This window comes from Lethenteron reissneri, chromosome 58 (genome assembly GCF_015708825.2).
Source record: "Lethenteron reissneri isolate LAM-NWPU_2019-01 chromosome 58, ASM1570882v1, whole genome shotgun sequence".
Lineage (NCBI taxonomy): Eukaryota > Metazoa > Chordata > Hyperoartia > Petromyzontiformes > Petromyzontidae > Lethenteron > Lethenteron reissneri.
Genome location: NC_083836.1, coordinates 1032305 through 1053813, shown reverse-complemented (window position 1 = coordinate 1053813; position 21509 = coordinate 1032305). Strand labels below are relative to the sequence as shown.

Below are 21509 nucleotides of genomic sequence, written 5' to 3'. Positions count from 1 at the left end.
AAGCGGCACGCCACCAACCCAGTGGCACGTGCACGGCACGCGGAGCGACCGGTCGCAGCGACGCGCACATCTTGAGCCGGGAGCGCCGCTGGATCTTGTCCAATCCCTCTTCTGAGTAACTTTCTCGGGAACATCTGTGCTCTGATGGTCCGCTGATTGCGCGGGCGGTGTTTGGTGTTTGGCAGCGGGGGAGCGATGCGATTTGAGGAGAGCTCAGCGATGCACGCGTCTGAAGTTCGGCAGCAATAAGTTTATAAATACGAACCTCACGAAGAAACAAATCGTCGCACTGGAGCAAATCGCGCGCTCGCGCACCGGAGATCCGCATTCCGCGACTTCGCGAGGAATGCCAAGGGAAGGGAACGTTTTGGGGCGACGTCTGAACGTTTGTTTTTGACGTCCAGTCCGTCACGAAGGCGCCGCGCTGATCACGCGACACGGCCTGAGCTGAATAACGACACCGTTTTGGGTCTGCCGCAAAACCGGCTCGCGCTCAGATGATGGATCAAGAGCATCTGCCCGTCAACTGCTCCCACATCCACTGCGAGCAGACGGTGCGCAGTAGTAGCAGCAGTAGCATTATTATTGTGGTTAATAACAAACCGCAGTGATAACCAGCGCAGCCGCTGGATCAGAACCGTGAAAATCTGCAACGAGCGGCGAACGCAGCGCTACCGCTGGGCCACGTGACTGCCCCTTGAGTAGTGGGTCTTGAGCTTCGCGTCAACGAGACCGATGAGTGTCATTCGCTAAACTCACCAGAACCAGGAGTTGGAAGAGAAGTCTACGCTACTCAACGCAAAGTTTCCCCTACGCGGAAGCCTCGCCGCGTCCCAAGGCTTCGCCAGCTGAAACTGGGCTGCATTCTACGTGTCTGTGCACGCGTGTGCGTGCGCGTCCCTGCGCCAGAGACGCACACGCGTGCGTAAAAGTCCGGCTCGCTAGCGTGAGCGCCATCGCCTCCTTTTCTCTTCCAGAGCTCACGACTGCGGCATCGGGTGCAGCGGCCAGCTCGCGACCCCCTCCGTCGTACGCACCTCCGATCGGCGCGGTCGGCTGCGTACGGTGCGAAAGAGGTTCAGCGTACGCACGTACACCCTCAGAGACGCGTGGGCGAATTGCAGAGCGCCGCCAACAGCACAGAGCCCATTTCAGTCGTGGTGCCACGTCGCGTGCTTTCGGCACGGGGCCGGGAGCGCAAGCGAGGGCTTGTGGGTTGGCGTGCGGTGTTGTGGAGTGCGCTGTGGCGTGGTGCAGTGCGGCGTGTTGTTGTACGGGGTGTTGTGTGGTTCGCTGGCGTGCTGCGTGGTGTGCACGTGTTTACGATGAACTTCTTTCGCACCGTACGTAGGCAACGGTGCTAATCGGAGGTGGGGAGGGGGACAACAAACTGCGGTGCGATACGGCGCAGTGCTGTGCTCTGCGGTACAGCACGGCGGCGTACCGCGGTGTGTTGGTGCGGTGCCGCGTCGTACCGTGCACGGAGGTGACGGTGCGTGACAGCAGGAAGCGGAGCGGCGAGCTGGACGTCTGCAGCAGCTGCTGGGCGTCGCGGGCCCCGGCCGCCGCGAAGGCGTCCTCCATGCGGCGCGTGCAGCACGAGGCGCCGCGCACGCTGCACACCTGCAACTCCGCACCTGCACGCGGCGGGCAGCACGTTCAGTCAGCTCTCCCACAACGCGAATTGGATATCGCGCGATCAATGTCTTTCGCGGAACGCATTTTTTTTATGACGCGGGTGGGAATTGGCAGCGACGCGATCGAGCGAATGGAGCTACATCGCAGCGAGTAGGAACGTGGCGGTCGTGCGGCCGCTTCGGAGTAGCACCACACAAGGCATTGGCACGCTGCTGGATGCTACGAGATGCTACCCGCGCGCCTCAGACCACTGGGCTATACAGATCTCTTTCAGAAGCGACCTGGCCACAAATGAGAGCTGGACAAAGTGGCTTAGCACGCGTGGAAATTTGTAGCAGCCCATTACTCTAAACGCAAGTTGATTCTAAATGTGGAGAGAAGAACCGGAGGACGTGGAGAAACATCCACGCGACCACGGGGAGAGAGAGACATACAAACTCCAAATATACAGCAGCAGGCGTTGCCAGGGTCGGGATCGAACCCACGACCTGCTGTATACCAGGCGAGGTAGTCAACATCTCGCCACCATGACAGATGTATCTGGCCCAGGAGCTGTCCTCTCTCTTCCCTACTGTGAAGGGCACAGGCTCGCTCTTCCAAGCGTGACAGCTGGAGATTGGTGACATCTGGAGAAGAACGTGTGCCGAGGATCAGGACGCAGTGGCACCCAAGCGACACGCGTCTCGAGTATTGGGCTGCTATCAATGTCCACGTGATGATAAGCCACTTCGTTGGGCCATCATTTGTGGCCAGGTCGTTTCTGAAAAAACGCTACGTAGCTCAGTGGGTCTTACCTGGTAAAATACAAAGACAAACAACGCTTTAGAGTTTCAATAATTTATAGGCTAAATAGGCTACACCTGTTCACGTGTCATCGGGGCCAAAATGGGCGCCGTGAACTTCAGAGCCCAACGAGGCACCACCGGGGCCCTCTGGCCCTTGTGCGTGGGCAGGTGCGTGCTCATGAATATTCATGAGCTCACGGGGTGGGGGGCGGAGGGGGGTGGCGGAGTTGGGGGGGAGGAGGAGAGGGTGGGGGCGGAGGTGGGGGGGCAGAGGAGGGGGGAGGAGGAGGAGGGGGTGGGGGCGGAGGTGGGGGGGAGGAGGAGGGGGTGGGGGCGGAGGTGGGGGGGGGGGCAGAAGAGGGGGTGGGGGCGGAGGGGGAGGAGGAGGGGGTGGGGGCGGAGGGGGGGGAGGGTCCTTCAAGCGCAGCCTCTCACTCACACAGCGCCCGAGGTTTGCGAATCGCTGATTGGACGGTGACGTGGCCGAGCGTTGGTGCGTTTGCCTTTTGGCGTCGTTCTCTGGGCTGACGCTGGCGGTGGGACGAGGCCATCAGGGAGGCCGCTGCTATCTCTGCTGTAGGCCAATCAGCTTCAGGGACAATGCCCAGATAGTATCAGAGCCACGTGCTTGTTTGCGTGTTAACCCCAAGTGATGTGTGTGGTTAATGCAGTATGTTGTTCCCCGTTGGAGTGTCTCTATGTTGTGTTTGAACATCTCAACGCCTCTTGTTTTGTTGCCAGAAAGGGTCAAACGTTTTGTGAAGGTGCGCGGTGTGAAACGTTTCAGGCCACCACCCTACAGAAGGGCGTCTGTTTGCTCCAGCGGCTGCGCAAGATCACGTGGTGTCGCGCGTCAGTGAGTGGCCCTTTGTGCGCACGCCGTCGGCGTCCAAATGTCTCCTAAACTTTGAAAAGCGACGCCTCAGCAAAATTACGCGATGGGAATTGCAGGTGGAGAGATCGTCACCACCACCCCCATCACCACCACCACCACCCCATCCTGACCCCCACCACCACCCCATCACCCCAACCACCACCCCCATCACCACCACCACCCCCATCACCACCACCCCATCCTGACCCCTACCACCACCACCACCCCATTGCGAAAAGTCGGCAGAGGACCCACTCGTGAGGTGTCGTAATCATGAAACACAACTAAGTGACTGAAGCAGAATCAAGCCTTTGACAGAATTAAAGGTCCCCTAATTGCAGTTCTCCCCCCGTGGGTAACTACACCCGGCTGTCCACTCCACACCTGCCCCCCCCTCCGCTTGCCCCCCCCCCCCCCTCATGCACGCACACGATGCCTCTGCGTTTCCTCAAGTCAATAAAACAACGCGTGAACGTGCAACACTTTCTACGCAGGACGAACAGCTGCGCATGATTTTGTGCACCTTGCCACCGGAAAAAAAACATTCTAAACAATTTAAAACCTATTACATTATAAAATAAAAACCAATTACATTATGAATTAAAAAAAACATTACATTATAAAAAAAAATGTAAACCCATTACATATTTTCAACCGCGTTTTCTAAGCACATTCGAGCCGAATACATTAGACATTTAACATGTCAGTGTTCTCCCACGGGCCAACACGCGTGCCATTGCCGTGGTTTGGATATTTAATAGGGACCCATTAGTGTCCAGGAAAGCACGAGTCTCAAAAACTACACTGGGATGTTTGGCCAGTGCCACCAATGAGTGCTTTGGTTTCACGCCGGAGGAGGCCGCAGAACCCGGAGGAAACCCACCACTTGGATGGCGGTCACCCATCCAAGAGTAGCGACTCTGATGACGACGACGACGACCACGTGGTGAGAGGCACTTCATGGGGACGCAGCCACGATACGGGGCCCGAGGCGTCGCGCCGTCTCCAGCTTGTCACTTCCTGCCAACGTCCCCACTCGTGCTCTCTCTCTCTCTCCCCTTTTATATTCCTCGGGCCCCTTTGCTGGAACCTTCTTGTCCTTGGGTTTCCTTGAGACAATCCCAGTCCTTCCCCTACAACGGATACTCTCTGTTCTCCGATCGATCTCGTTCAAACCTGATTCCTCTGATCCCTTTAAAAGTCTGTCTCCCGAACATTCACCGTGGAGGCCTCTTTCTACCAATCGGAGACCTTTATTGATTTTCAAATCGCCGTGAGGCTGCGTATGGGCTTTGGGGATATTTTTCGGTCATTACCCAAGCACTCACCAGGCTCATGCCTGCTTAGCTTCTAAGGCCCAACAAGACTGGACGCATTCACTGCTATCTGGCTGCGAGCAAATACAAACCCTTTAGGGTGAAGAAAATAAACCCGCGCAGAGTGGAACTGTGAACACACCGACATCTTACCCCACAAACGAACGGGGATCATTCCCTTCCCGTCTCACAGCTCAACGGAGCTGTCACTCACATCAGTCTCAATGCCAAGCCACCGTCCCGGGCAGCAAGGCCACAGCCCGCTAGCAGAGCAACATGGCAAGGGCTACATTGCTAATCTGGCGAAGGGAGCTTTGAAGAAAGTTGGAATTCTGCTGTCATATCTGTGATGGAGCACTCAGTTGCAACCCCACTGCACTCAATACAAGAGTATAGCAAGAGTCAGGGTGATGGATGATCCACCACTCACTGATTCACTCCACTAACTCACACGCTCACCGGCGATCAGTCGCCGCCGTTTCACTCATCTATCGCAACTACTGCCACGGTGACTGCTGCCAGGAATTTCACTCATTGATTTCCCCACCCGTTTTGAGGACTCGGTCTAGCAGACACTGACTGGGTTGTCTCGCCCACACTGTGTTTAACTACCACGCTGCAGATCACAATAACACTCATCCAATTATTCACCCACCCACCCACTCATCCACCCACCCACTCACCCACTCACCACACTGCAGATCACAATAACACTCATCCAATTATTCACTCACCCACCCACTCATCACACTGCAGTTCACAACAACACACTCACTCCCCCACCCACCCACTCACCACACTGCAGGTCACAACAACACACTCACCCACTCACCCACCCACTCACCCACTCACCCACCCACTCATCACACTGCAGGTCACAACAACACACTCACCCACTCACTCACTCACCCACCCACTCACCCACTCATCACACTGCAGGCCACAACAACACACTTACCCACTCACCCACCCAATCACACTGCAGGCCACAACAACACACTCACCCACCCACTCATCACACTGCAGATCACAACAACACGCTCACTCCCTCACCCACCCACTTATCACACTGCAGGTCACAACAACGCACTCACCCACTCACCCACCCACTCACTCCCTCACCCACTCACCCACTCACTCCCTCACCCACCCACTCACCCACCCACTCATCACACTGCAGTTCACAACACTCCTCTTTCTGCTTCTTCCGTCGCACCGATCGACTTTGGAATTCCACCTTTTCCCGAAGCTCGTACACTGATCACCTCAATACAATGCACGTGTTGTTCCACTCTTCTCTATTACAACTTTTCCGATCCCGCACCCACTGTGCAGTCAACACCGACCACCAGTCCCAAACAAAGTTTTCATCAGCGTCGTATGAATGAGCTCTTCCCATCCTCGCAGCAGCGGCTTTTGACTAACCACGGAACAAAGGCGGCGATTCACTGCATCGCACGGCGCTTTCAGATGCGCTTCTGCGGCCGTCTGGAACGCTCTTCCTTACGATATTAGGACGCCGCTGGAGCTTTGCACTTTTAAATCATCCAGATTGAAAACTAATTTCTTTAAAACTGCTCAGTGTGTTTAGTTTGTTGTCCTTCCACCGCACCTCCGATTACCACGGGTGGCTACGTACGGCGCAAAAGAAGTTCGACATGCATACATGCGTAGTGACATGGAATGGGTCACTACGGAGCAGGGAAGGGGATCTGCAGCAGCCCTGTCTGTCAGCAGGTCACGTGATAAGCAGAGGGAGGGATGCAGGGTAAAGGTGACAGAGGGGCCACGTGAGGCGAGCCCGGGAGCCCGCGAGAAGGTTCTAGAAAGGGGGCGTGGCCGTGGGCGGAGCGAGGCCACGCCGGGAGGATAAAAGGGGAGCCCGAGGGAAGGCTCGGGGCTGTCGCTGTGAGTGGGATCCCCTCGTCGTGCTGCTGGAGTCTTCGTCTGCGTCTTCACCTGCTCAGCATCGTCAGTCAGGCAGTCTGCCAGCTGCCCTGCCTGGGAGCTGTAGTTGCTTATCGTGACTGGGAAGGTTGTTAACAAATAGAGTGCCTCCTACTCCTTGTGTCTCTGAGTGCGGCACGACACATACGGACATAATCGAGCATCATTAAAACGTTGTAATTTGCTACCCTGCTGCCACTCTCATGTCGAGGGATATTAAATCAATAACCCTCGTGATGTGTTTCTCATGAAGAGGGATTGGCCGAGCCTAAGGACTTGTAAGCAAACACTGCCTCAGGAAGACCGCGACGCTGGCACACGGATGTCCTACTCGTTTCATATCCCATCACGGGATCTTTAACGTCCACCGCCAAGAGGACAGACAGCGCGCGGTAATTTTTGTTTACGATGAAACACTCCTGCGGTAATGAAACGGGGCGGCCCATCGGGTTCGAACCGCGGGCCGCTGCACCGAGCGGAGGGCCGCGTTGCCCCCAGGCCGCGTGACCCTTCCCGGTGAGTCGGCGCGGAGACAAAAGCGTGGGCGGCCGTGGCCCACGCGTGCCTCGGACTAGGCGGAGGCCCTCTCGGTCGCAGGCCGCTCGCGTGCGCTGCGTCACACGGCCGCATCGCGTGCGGCAGAGGAGGCCGCGTTGAAGCTTCCGTCAGAAAGGCAGGAATCTGGAGGGTAACCCGAGCCTGTAGATATGTACACAGACCAGGCTAAACACAAAGACAAAGACACCCTCCCCACCACCGTGTAGCCTCAACAGACTGTAGGGGCAAGTGCTGTTAGCGAGTAGCGCCTATGAAGGCTGGCACAGCACACGAGGGGGTGGGTGGCCAGCACCACGCCCGGTCGCCTTTGTCTCCCCAGTGGCGATGTTTACACGCTGCTCCAGGAACGTATTTTGAGGCTGAGTCGACCTAGGGGAGGCGGCCCCGGACCTGTTCAGATAATCGTCACTTGGTGTTGGCCCTGAGCGAGAGTCGAACTCGGGCCCGCCCCGGGTTCGTCGCGCTAACCGCTACACTGCCGCTCCCCACACTAAACACACAAACACACACACGCACGCACGCCCGGTCACGACACACCTGCACAGACAAAGGCCCGGACGGACTTGCTGGGCAAGTGCTGCGCTCGGCAGACGCCTTCTCGAGTAAGAGTGAGACACGGGGCGGTGGAGAGCGAGGCTCTCATGCGCTCTCAGGAACAGAGACATTGAGAACGAATAAGCAGCGATAGATAAGTGTTGTGATCTGCAAGTGTGGCGGTTGGGTGGGTGAGTGAGTTGGTGAGTGAATGGTGAGTTATTAAATGGGTGACTGGGTGGATGGGTGAGTCAGTGTTTGAGTGAGTGAGTGGGTAATTGAGTCAGCCAGTGCATGAATAGGTGATTGGGTGGGGGGAGTGGGTGAGTGAGTGAGTGCGTGTGTAGGTGAGTGAGTGTGCGGGTGAGTGCGTGTGTGGATGAGTGCATGTGTGGATGAGTGAGTGTGTGAATGAGTGAATCGGCCTGTGAATGAGTGTGAGAGTGAGTGGGTGTGAGAGTGGATGAGTGAGTGAATGAGTGAATCGGCGTGTGAATGGATGTGAGAGTGAGTGAGTGAGTGGGTGAGTGAGTGGGTGAGTGAGTGGGTGAGTGAGTGCATGGGTGTGAAAGTGAGTGGGTGAGTGGGTGTGAGAATGGGTGAGTGAGTGGGTGAGTGAGTGAATAAGTGAATCGGCGTGTGAATGGGTGTGAGAGTGAGTGGGTGAGTGAGTGAGTGAGTGGGTGAGTGAGTGAGTGGGTGAGTGAGTGAGTGGGTGAGTGAGTGAGTGGTTGTTGCGCGTGATGGCTTCACGCAGTGTGGCTGAGACGAGACAGACGCTTTTCTGCGAGCCCGCCTCCTCGAAATGCCGTGACGTGTCCCACTGTCTCCGCCGCGACGCGAGCGATCGCTTCGTGCGGTGTTCCCAGAACATCCCTCCGCGTGGAACCCCAACGCCGTCGCCCTCCCCCGTGTCAGGGTCACCGCCAGTGACCCCGTTCACCCGCGCGCGCTCACGCGCCAGAGTCGAGCCGTGACAAAGCCTCGCCCCGCTGATGATTTGGGTCGCTGCCCGTGAACTCATCGGCCCCGGCGACGAGGGCGCGTGCCTCCACCTCAGAGGTCGCAACCGGGTACCCGATATCCGTACGCTACCCGATACCCGGCTACCCGTACCCGGCCGGGTACGGGTACCCGTTTGCGACCCTGGTGCGGCCGGGTACGGGTACAGGTAAGGAATCAAAACCCGTTTGCGACCTCTGCTCCTCCTCCCCCTGGGATGGCGCCGGTGGCTACCGGCCTCGATGCAGCGACCCGCGGAGCCGGCGGAGAGACCGGGGCCGGTGGGTGGCGCGGGCCCCGTGGGGACCGCCGACTCCCCTCGGTCGGCTCCGTCTGAATGGATGGGAGGTGCTGTGGGGTTTTCTCCGGGCGCTCCGCACACCTCGTGACTCAATAGAGATCGTATTCTATGGGTCTTCGGTGAAGCCACGGAGATAGAAAAATAATAAAATCATCACGACGTTTCCATCGCAACAGGAGCAATCCTCTCTCACCTGAAGACGAGTGCTCGTGTTGCGATCGAAACGTCGTGATATTTTTTTTATAATTGTTCTATCTACGTGGCTTTACCGAAAGACCCATAGAATATGTATTTCTCCAGTCACGAAAGCTTTAAGTAAATATTTAATAGAGATTCTTAACGGTACTTCGGATACATTCCTCCCGCTTAACCGGCCGAACACAACTCAATGTAGACGCGCTTCCCAGGCCTGTCACGAATAAAGGCGCTGTGTGTCACAGATGGATGGAGTCTGCGAGTGGGGAACGCGATGTTGCTGCAGTGTAAGTCCAAGCGAGTGACTTGCAGAGTGATTTTGCAAACGTGGGGCCACGCCACGCAGTGGCCTCCTCGTGTTGACTCTTTGACGTCCGCCGACTGAAGCAGACGGGGCACAGCACTTTGCGTGCACGATCACACGAAGTGATAACCAGGGCGGCCTGCCGGATTAGCACCGCTAGCCTCCGCAACAAACGGCGAGCGCCTCTATCGCTTCGGCCATCACTCCAGCGCCTCCCCGCCCCGTGAGCTCTGTTGATTTAACTCGCCGTCGCACGCAATGTCACTTCGACGGCGCGGTACGACTCTCCAGGCTCAGCACTGCCTCTCAAATACGCGGTGCACTGAAGAATGGAATGCGCGAGTGCTTCTCTTTCTCATTGCCCCCCCCCGCACCCCTAAATTTGCAGCGGCAAAATGTGAAAGGAAATATGCCGCGAGTTTCCCTTTAGTACCAACGTTGATTTTAGCTCTGAGCTTTTGCCTGCTCCCCCCCCACACTGCGTCTGTACACACACACACACAAAGACAAAGATCCCCTGTGCAGCCTACACAGGCTGTTGGGGAAAGTGCTGTTAGCGAGTAGCAGCTATGAGGGTGTTGGTGTAACCAGCACCACGGCCGGCCCGCCTTTGTCTGTCCCGGTACTGATGCTTACACACACACGCCTCACCAGGTGTAGTACTCACTTAAGGCCGAGTCGACCTTGGGGAGGCCCAGTACCGGTTTTAAATATCCGCCGTGATTGGGAATAGAACTAGAGCTTCCAGGTTCATCGGCGCAGTGCGCTAAAACCACCACACTACCACTCCCCAAACATAGACAAAGCTTCCCCTTGCAGCCTCAACAGAGTATTGAGGCAAGTGCTGTTGGCAAGTAGTGCCTATGAACACGATGGGGTGGGTGGCCAACACCACGCCCGGTCGCCCTTGTCTCCCCGCAGTGGCGATGTTTACACACCGCATCAAGTACTCATTTGAGGCTGAGTCGACCTAGGGGAGGCCCAGGACCGGTTCCGATCATCGTCACCGGTGTTGGCCGTGAGCGGGAATCGAACTTGGGGTCGCCGGGTTCGTAGCGCGGCGCGCTAACCGCCGCGCCACTGCTCCCCGCACACACGCACGTGATGCATGATGCACGCATGGGGCGTGTACGCCTTGTGCGATCACACACAACGCAGAGTGCCGCGGATGTGAACACGAGCCGAGCGACGCTGTTGTAAGAGGTTCGCGGTTCGACTCCAGCGGCCACCCCTGGTTATTACTGCGGTGCGTAATCACCGTGGCAGCAGCAGCAGTCGTAGTAGTAATCATTGCAACGCGCGTCGTCTGCTTCACGGTGACCGCGAGAAGACGCTCAGAGGTCAGTCGCAATCGGAGGCCAAATTATCCAAGTCCAAAAGTGACGACGCTGCAACTGACTCGGCTGGGATGATAAAGCGCGGCAATCATTACCCCACTCCCCTGCCAGCCCCCTTACTGGCAGACGAATGGTTGTGTGCAGGCGATGCGCTGAGTCACCTTTGTGTTGTGTTCCTGACTCGTGCCAATGCCACGTTCTCTCTCTCTCTCTGTGTCCTGCTCTCTTGACTTCTCATCCTGGTTAAAACTAAATCAACTTGAACTACACATCTGGGAGGAACTAACTAACGCACTGCACTTTTTAGAATTTTATTTTACCAGGTTAGCGCCACTGAGCTATTAGTCAAAAGCGACCTGGCGATCACAATGATATCTGCACGAAGTGGCTTATCATCATCACCACATAGAAATGTCGAGCAGCAGCCAAACACTCTCAGCGCGTGACGTCGATTCTAAATGTGGAGGGGGAAACCGGAGGACCCGGAGAAAAATCCACGCGACCACGGGGAGAGAGAGACTTGCAAACTACAAATACCCAGCAGCAGGCGTCAGGTCGGGATAAAACCCACGACCTCCTTGCACACCAGGCGAGGTAGTTAACATCTCATAGCCACCGTGATGATGATGAGAGAGAGACACGCAAACTCCAAATATACAGCAGCAGCAGGCGTCAGGTCAGTATCTAACCCACGACCTCCTTGCACACCAGGCGAGGTAGTTAACATCTAGTCACCGTGATGATGATAGAGAGAGAGAGAGAGACACGCAAACTACAAATATACAGCAGCAGGCGTCAGGTCAGTATCTAACCCACGACCTCCTTGCACACCAGGCGAGGTAGTTAACATCTAGTCACCGTGATGATGATAGAGAGAGAGAGAGAGACACGCAAACTCCAAATATACAGCAGCAGGCGTCAGGTCGGGATAGAATCCACGACCTCCTTGCACACCAGGCGAGGTAGTTAACATCTCATAGCCACCGTGATGATGATGAGAGAGAGACACGCAAACTCCAAATACACAGCAGCCGGCGTCAGGATCGGGATCGAACCCACGCCCTCCTGTACACCAGGCGAGGTAGCTAACATCTCCTAGCCACTGCGGTGCCCAGCTGCTACGCAAATTCTAACTAACTCTGCCCATCCGTCAACGCCACAGTCACGCCTCGCTCGAGCGAGCAGACGCGTTCCTGGAGACTCGTTCACACTTTGAAACTTGGTATATTGAATAACGTATACACATTGGCGCCATGAGGATGCCTTCCCAGCCTTCGTAACTTACCATGTCATACTGTAAACACAGTAACTTATACATTCATATTGTAAACAATGACAATTTATATTGAAAATAATATTATCGTTTATACTGTATAGTATTAAAGTAAAAAATGGCACGAATAAAAGAAACAGCAAAGAAACCTAATTTTGTTTTTATTTATAACAGTACTATAGATCGATGAATTATTAAATGTAGTGTATATATTTATTATATTGCTTTAATTTAGTTTTCTATGTAAAAAAACAGTTTAAAGAAATCCAAAGTTCGGAGACTTCGTTTATCGAATAACCGCATATCGAGGTATGACTGTAACTGTTACTTGCGTTATCACTGCCAACGGCAGCCCAGCATCGCCAGATCGTTACAGGGACTCATCCGACTTGCGAACTTTCGACTTACGAACTTTCAGAGTAGTACGCACAAACCTGTCCCGATGTCCAGTTGCCTGTTCGGACGAAGAGTCGTAAGTTCAACCGCCGCTCAATAGATGGCGGCGGTGGCCTCTACATCTACGGAACGTGAAGAACCAGTGGCAATTACATCTGCAGAACGTGAAGAACCAGTGGCATCTACATCTGCAGAACGTGAAGAACCAGTGGCATCTACATCTACAGAACGTGAAAAACCAGTGGCATCTACATCTACAGAACATGAAGAACCAGTGGCATCTACATCTACAGAACGTGAAAAACCAGTGGCATCTACATCTACAGAACGTGAAGAACCAGTGGCATCTACATCTACAGAACATGAAGAACCAGTGGCATCTACATCTACAGAACGTGAAGAACCAGTGGCATCTACATCTACAGAACATGAAGAACCAGTGGCATCTACATCTACGGAACGTGAAGAACCAGTGGCATCTACATCTACAGAACATGAAGAACCAGTGGCATCTACATCTACAGAACGTGAAGAACCAGTGGCATCCACATCTACAGAACGTGAAGAACCAGTGGCATCTACATCTACAGAACATGAAGAACCAGTGGCATCTACATCTACAGAACGTGAAGAACCAGTGGCATCTACATCTACAGAACATGAAGAACCAGTGGCATCTACATCTACGGAACGTGAAGAACCAGTGCAATCTACATGTACAGAACGTGAAGCATCAGTGGCATCTACATCTACAGAACGTGAATAACCAGTGGCATCTACATCTACAGAGCGTGAAGAACCAGTGACATCTACATGTACAGAGCGTGAAGAACCAGTGGCATCTACATCTACAAAACGTGAATAACCAGTGGCATTTACATCTACGGAACGTGAAGAACCAGTGGCATCTACATCTACAGGAGAGATTATGCAACTTTTAAATCCATTCCCCGTGTTTAGTGTACACGCCGTACAACGCGTTTGGAATCGGCAGGAGTAAAGTTGGACTTACGAACACTTCGACTTACGGACAGAACACAACTGTTCGTAAGTGGAGGAGTCCCCGTATGAAGCCGGCATCACTGCGGCTCGTTCGCCCACCGGCGCTGCTGCCATGGCTACCGTTGCCGTGAGCGTCGCTCGCCGATTCCTCCACCACACGTGGGAACTGGTCCACACTCGCTCAACTCACCCACCTCATTCCTCACCTCATCCACCTCACCCACTCACCTCACTCACTCACCTCACCCACCCCTCTCAACTCACCCACCTCATTCCTCACCTCACCCACCTCACCCACTCACCTCACCCACCTCATTCCTCACCCACCCCTCTCACCTCACCCACCTCACCCACCTCATTCCTCACCTCATCCACCTCACCCACCTCACCCACTCACCTCACTCACCTCACCCACCCCTCTCACCTCACCCACCTCATTCCTCACCTCACCCACCTCACCCACTCACCTCACCCACCTCATTCCTCACCCACCCCTCTCACCTCACCCACCTCACCCACCTCATTCCTCACCTCATCCACCTCACCCACCTCACCCACTCACCTCACTCACCTCACCCACCCCTCTCACCTCACCCACCTCATTCCTCACCTCACCCACCTCACCCACTCACCTCACCCACCTCATTCCTCACCCACCCCTCTCACCTCACCCACCTCACCCACCTCATTCCTCACCTCATCCACCTCACCCACCTCACCCACTCACCTCACTCACCTCACCCACCCCTCTCAACTCACCCACCTCATTCCTCACCTCACCCACCTCACCCACTCACCTCACCCACCTCATTCCTCACCCACCCCTCTCACCTCACCCACCTCACCCACCTCATTCCTCACCTCATCCACCTCACCCACTCACCTCACTCACTCACCTCACCCACCCCTCTCAACTCACCCACCTCATTCCTCACCTCACCCACCTCACCCACTCACCTCACCCACCTCATTCCTCACCCACCCCTCTCACCTCACCCACCTCACCCACCTCATTCCTCACCTCATCCACCTCACCCACCTCACCCACTCACCTCACTCACCTCACCCACCCCTCTCACCTCACCCACCTCATTCCTCACCTCACCCACCTCACCCACTCACCTCACCCACCTCATTCCTCACCCACCCCTCTCACCTCAGCCACCTCACCCACCTCATTCCTCACCTCATCCACCTCACCCACCTCACCCACTCACCTCACTCACCTCACCCACCCCTCTCACCTCACCCACCTCATTCCTCACCTCACCCACCTCACCCACTCACCTCACCCACCTCATTCCTCACCCACCCCTCTCACCTCACCCACCTCACCCACCTCATTCCTCACCTCATCCACCTCACCCACCTCACCCACTCACCTCACTCACCTCACCCACCCCTCTCAACTCACCCACCTCATTCCTCACCTCACCCACCTCACCCACTCACCTCACCCACCTCATTCCTCACCCACCCCTCTCACCTCACCCACCTCACCCACCTCATTCCTCACCTCATCCACCTCACCCACCTCACCCACTCACCTCACTCACCTCACCCACCCCTCTCACCTCACCCACCTCATTCCTCACCTCACCCACCTCACCCACTCACCTCACCCACCTCATTCCTCACCCACCCCTCTCACCTCACCCACCTCACCCACCTCATTCCTCACCTCATCCACCTCACCCACCTCACCCACTCACCTCACTCACCTCACCCACCCCTCTCAACTCACCCACCTCATTCCTCACCTCACCCACCTCACCCACTCACCTCACCCACCTCATTCCTCACCCACCCCTCTCACCTCACCCACCTCACCCACCTCATTCCTCACCTCATCCACCTCACCCACCTCACCCACTCACCTCACTCACCTCACCCACCCCTCTCACCTCACCCACCTCATTCCTCACCTCACCCACCTCACCCACTCACCTCACCCACCTCATTCCTCACCCACCCCTCTCACCTCACCCACCTCACCCACCTCATTCCTCACCTCATCCACCTCACCCACCTCACCCACTCACCTCACTCACCTCACTTCCCACGCCACTCACCTCACTCCCCACCCCCACGGTGTCACCCCCCCCGGTGTCACCCCCACGGTGTCACCCCCCGGTGTCACCCCCCCTGGTGTCACCCCCCCCCCCCGTGTCACCCCCACGGTGTCACCCCCACGGTGTCACCCCCCCCGGTGTCACCCCCACGGTGTCACCCCCCGGTGTCACCCCCCCCGTGTCACCCCCACGGTGTCACTCCCCCCGGTGTCACCCCCACGGTGTCACCCCCCCCGGTGTCACCCCCACGGTGTCACCCCCCGGTGTCACCCCCCCTGGTGTCACCCCCCCCCCGTGTCACCCCCACGGTGTCACCCCCACGGTGTCACCCCCCCCGGTGTCACTCCCACGGTGTCACCCCCTGGTGTCACCCCCCTCGTGTCACCCCCACGGTGTCACCCCCACGGCGTCACCCCACGGTGTCACCCCCACGGCATCACCCCCCGGTGTCACCCCCCCCACGGTGTCACCCCCACGGTGTCACCCCACGGTGTCACCCCCCGGTGTCACCCCCCCACGGTGTCACCCCCACGGCGTCACCCCCACGGCGTCACCCCCACGGTGTCACCCCCCCACGGTGTCACCCCCACGGTGTCACCCCACGGTGTCACCCCCCGGTGTCACCCCCCCCACGGTGTCACCCCCACGGCGTCACCCCCACGGTGTCACCCCACGGTGTCACCCCCACGGCGTCACCCCCCGGTGTCACCCCCCCCACGGTGTCACCCCCACGGTGTCACCCCCCGGTGTCACCCCCAGGTGTCACCCCCCCACGGTGTCACCCCCACGGCGTCACCCCCACGGCGTCACCCCCACGGTGTCACCCCCACGGTGTCACCCCACGGCGTCACCCCTCTGACCGGCAGGGTCGAGGTGTCACACAATAAAACGTGAACTGCACAACACGCGAATCGAGTGCCACAACACAACAACAACAATAACAACAACAATAATAACGCCATTCCCACCGGGGGAAAGTCCACGTCCTGATGCCGGGACCCAGCGTCAACAACTCCACGACTTTAATTTCGACTTAAAGCTTCCGTGACTGCAGGGACTCATATTCTTGGTTCTTTCGGTAAAGTCACGGAGAAGGGAAATAATAAAATTATAAAAATAAAACAATAAAATTCTCACGACGTTTCGATTGCAACACAAGCAATTATCATTAGGTGTGAAAACCTGATGATGATTGCTCGTGTTGCAATCGAAACGTCGTGAGAATTTTATTGTTTTATTTTTATAATTTTATTATTTCTCTCCTACGTGACTTTACCGAAAGAACCAAGAATATGAACTCCACGACTGTTGTAGCGCACCGCACAGCTGGTAGTGCACGTGTCTCGTGCTGCACCACCACACTACTGCTGCACTACCACACTACTGCTGCACTACCGCACTACTGCTGCACTACGGCACGAGGCTGACACTACCGCACTACTGCTGACACTACCACGCTACTGCTGCACTACCGCACTACTGCTGCACTACGGCACGAGGCTGACACTACCGCACTACTGCTGCACTACCGCACTACTGCTGCACTACCGCACGAGGCTGGCACTACCGCGCGTCCCGCGTCCCTCACCTGCGCGCGCCCTCTCGGGGACCCACTTCTCGGGCCCCACCTCCCGCAGGGAGAACTCTCGCCGCACCGATCTGCAGTCGGGGGGGGCCTGGGGGGCCCTGGCCGCCGTGGGGGTCCCCGGCAGCAGCAGCAGGGGCAGCAGCAGGGGCAGCAGCAGGCGCAGCAGCAGGGGCAGCCGGGCGCGGAGCTCCATTGGCGCCCGAGGTTCACGGAGAGATCCCCCGTGTCCCGATCGATCTTCCCGGTGAGAGGAGCAGGGCGAACGACGGTGCTGCTGCTGGTGTTGGTGGTGGTGCTGGTGGTGCTGGTGTTGGTGGTGGTGCTGCTGGTGCTGATGGTGCTGGTGGTGGTGCTGGTGGTGCTGGTGGTGGTGCTGGTGGTGCTGGTGGTGGTGGTGCTGGTGGTGCTGCTGCTGGTGGTGCTGCTGGTGGTGGTGCTGGTGGTGGTGCTGGTGGTGCTGGTGGTGGTGCTGGTGGTGCTGGTGGCGCCTCTTCGGAGGAATCCGATGAGCTGCAAAGCTCTTTTTTCACAGATGTCCGGTAGAGGCGGGTCAGAACGTTTCACGTCACTCCAACTGCGCTGGACTATTACTGCTGTGGTGGACACTCACTGTGGTGGTGGTGGTGGACGCTCACTGTGGTGGACACTCACTGTGGTGGGCAATCACTGCTGTGGTGGTGGACACTCACTGGCCTCGCCGGCCCCAGGTGAACGCGTGCAGGTGCTGAGCGGAGCGCTGAGATCCTCGCCCTGTCCCCCGCCACGTGTGGACAGCCCATGGCAGGCGGCGTCAGGGACCCTCCTCCTCCTACGCCTGCTGCTGCTGCTGCCGCTGCTCCTGCACGCGAAGTCTCCACGCCGCCACTCGGGCGTGGAGGAGGAGCAGGAGGAGGTGGGGGTGAGGTGGAGCCTCACAGCGCAGTGTGGACAGGAGGAGGAGGTGGGGGGTGAGGTGGCGTCTCACAGCGCAGTGTGGATAGGAGCAGGAGGAGGAGAGGGGTGAGGTGGAGACTCACAGCGCAGTGTGGACAGGAGGAGGAGAGGGGTGAGGTGGAGACTCACGGCGCAGTGTGGACAGGAGGGGCAGGAGGAGGGTGAGAGCCTCTGGGCTGCGTGGGACGTCAGGAGCCACCCCCAACCCTCACTGACTCCCCCGCCCCTCCGCGTCTATGCCAGTGGAGTTCCCTCATTATGCAAAGGCAAAGATCCCCCATGTAGCCTTCACCGACTGGTGGACCAAGTGCTGTTAGCGAATGCCGAGCATGAAGGCCGGCTAAAGGCACACGAGGGGTTGGGTGGCCAGCACCACGCCCGGCCGCCTTTGTCTTCCTAGTGGCGATGTTTACACACCGCATCATGTACTCATTTGAGGCTGAGTCGACCTAGGGGAGGCCCGGGGCAAGTTCAGAAAATCCGTCACCGGGTTTGTAGCGCATCGCGCTAACCGCTACACCACCGCTCCCCACGCGTGACTGCAAAGACAAAGAAGCCCCGTGTAGCCTGAACAGACTGTAGGGGCAAGTGCTGTTTGCGAGTAGCACCTATGAAGGCCGGCACGGCGCACGAGGGGGTGGGGAGCTAGCACCACGCCCGGCCGCCTTTGTCTCCCCAGGGGCGATGTTTTACGCGACTCACCAGGTACTGTACTCATTTGAGGCTGAGTCGACGTATGACTACACACACACAAGACTACACACACACACACGAGTACACACACACGCGACTACACACACACACACGACTACACACACACACGACTACACACACACACACTACTACTACACACACGCACGACGACAGACGAACGTGCGTACCCATGCACGCCACCGCCGTGCAGTCCACGTGTCGTGAGCCTGCAGCGCAGGGCATCCATTCACCCCGTCCCGAAAAACAGCTGAGAGCATCGACAGCTCACGGACGCCAATGGGAGGGATGAACATCACCCGGGTTCCGTCGAAGGTGTCAGGGGCCCGCTCATTGCTCGGTCCACAACAGATAACCCCTAAAGCGATTAGTAATGCCCCCATTGTTTGATTCGTAATTAGATTCTGGGTTAGGCCACTTAACTCAAGCAACGTGGCCGAACAAATCAATATTATAATTAACGATATTGGCTGCAAAAACCTGCGCGGTTCGGCAAATCTGTTTCTCGTTTAGAAACGCGCGTTTAGAGTATTTGGCTGCTATACATTTCGAAACGATAAGCCACTTCGTTGAGCTATCATTTGCGATAGCAAGGTCGCTTTTGTAAAAGAGCTGTGTATCTCAGTGGGACTTACAAGATAAAAGAAAAGAAAAATAGTTTAGCTTAAATTGAACTTGTAATGCCTTGCCTGAAACAAAAGTCCTTGTTGGGTCACTGCGTCCAGCAAACCTTCAGGAGTCAAGTTCTCACCCGACACGATGGCCAGGACCACACGACAACATCAGAGGTCACTAACCATCTCGAGTGACTAGGCTGTCCCCCCCCCCACACACACAGCCCAGGGTTGTTATCATCAGCCAGGACCAATCCACTGCTGGATGAAGGCCTACCCAAGCTTGGATATGAACTGGGAAACCGGGGGGGGGGGGGGGGGGTGATTCCCGAGTTTGTAATACCCGATGAAGGTGAAATCCGCCACCGGAGTGAAACGTGGCCGTCGCGTGTGATGCGGAATTCAGTCCTGAACAGGCCGAAGCCACCGGAGAGCTGGAGGTTCATTGGTCACAATTTGATCAATACATCGGTCACGTATCCGTAACAAAAATATTATATTTATGTAAACGTGACGATCTTGTTGGGTGGTGGAGGGTTAACGACGCGAATTTTGGCGTAAAACTACCACCGTGCAGCCTAACCCAAACACAAGTTTGGATCGGTGACGGAATGCTCATAATGACAATTACTACCTTTGACGGTAAACATCAAGGCAACTTGGCTGGTAATGTGGTGTGTGTCTCTTGGACTGTGGTGTGTGGTGTGTGTGTGTGGTGTGTGGTGTGTGGTGTGTGTGTGTGGTGTGTGGTGTGTGTGGTGTGTGTGGTGTGTGTGTGGTGTGTGGTGTGTGTGTGTGGTGTGTGTGGTGTGAGTGTGTGTGGTGTGTGGTGTGTGTGTGTGTGGTGTGTGTGGTGTGTGGTGTGTGTGTGTGTGTGTGCGCGCACCTGGAGATAACTTCGTGTTAACTTGGCAGGCGTGAGATGTCTGTGCGTGAGATTAATGAGCCTGGATATTTGAACCGTTGCTGGTCCCTGCTCCCACCTCGGTCGACTTAGTCTCAAATGAATGACCGGCGCGGTGCGTTAAACGTGAGCATTGTGGGGAGACAAAGGCGGATGGGTCGGGCGTGGTGTCGCCTTGTGTGTCTGTGTCGGACATAACAGGTGCTCGCTAACACAACATTCCCCAACACCAATCCCCACTGCGCTCAACCTCGACACTGCAGGTCACCTCGCTACTCACTGACCTCGTATCACTCGTGGACATTTGTGTGAAAGAGCTTCATAGCTCATCGGATTCCCCTGCAGTCTAAATAAAGATTCGGATTCTCCGTCTGCGTCTTCCCCTGCGCTGCACCGCCTGGAATCCCCTCCCGTCGTCTCTTTTGCCAAACTCTCACGTCAACAGCGGTGCCACTCTCTTCAGGAGTGTCACAGCTTCAGCAGTGCTGCTTGTTGATGGCCGCTGGGCGCTGTGAGCCCGCGCTCTGCAACTACACAACAAGGCGATCGTCTTGCGAATGTATGTCACAGACACAGTCTGCAGTAGTTCGACAGCAGGGAGCAATGTTGCTGCTGCTGCTGCTGCGTGTGAACCCTATAGCCATTTTGCAGGTACATTTCTTGGTATAATCTGACAAAAGTTTGGACCGTGACATGGCACAAAAAGGGCATTAAACTCTTGCGAATGACCTCACGGGACCTTTAACGTCCACTGTTAGTGAAGCAAACAACGCACGGTAAAAGTAGTATTTTTGTTTATTACAAAAACACAACCGCAGTAATAACCTGAGCCAAACGCTGGATTGGAACCGCGAATCTCCGCAGCATGCCGTCATGTGCGCGTGGTGTGATGGCTGTTGCACTGTGGACACGGGGTCGCTAGTTATTCTTTAACTCGAGCAATCATTGCCATAAAGCGACGCCCGCAGCACCGCACGCACACAGCAGTGGCCACTCGCTCTGACGATTGCCGAACAGTAATCGGTGAATCGGTAACCGTTCCCAGAATCGATAATGATCATCATTATTATTATTTAAACTCGTAAAAGGTGTATTCACTCGTTCTCGTAGAGAGAAAACCGGGACATCTGCAGAAAACCAAGGCGTGCGAGGGGGAAACACTCGATCCCGTACAGACGGAACTGATGCATTATCCTGTCGACTCTACTGCCGATATGCGCGTCCA

At 56.3% G+C, this 21509-nt stretch overlaps 1 protein-coding gene across 1 annotated transcript in view; it reads right to left on the bottom strand.

The window, feature by feature from the left end:
- The window catches only part of GPC5 (glypican 5), an 80699-nt gene extending 62367 nt beyond the window's left edge, over positions 1 to 18332 (bottom strand). Inside the window, exons 1-2 of the mRNA XM_061575693.1 lie at positions 17123 to 18332; positions 1476 to 1637 (exon numbers count right to left, since the gene is read on the bottom strand). Coding sequence (XP_061431677.1) covers positions 1476 to 1637; positions 17123 to 17315 — 355 coding nt within the window. The 5' untranslated portion in view covers positions 17316 to 18332. The remainder of the gene's footprint in view (positions 1 to 1475; positions 1638 to 17122) is intronic.
- Between the last annotated feature and the right edge of the window lie 3177 nt (positions 18333 to 21509).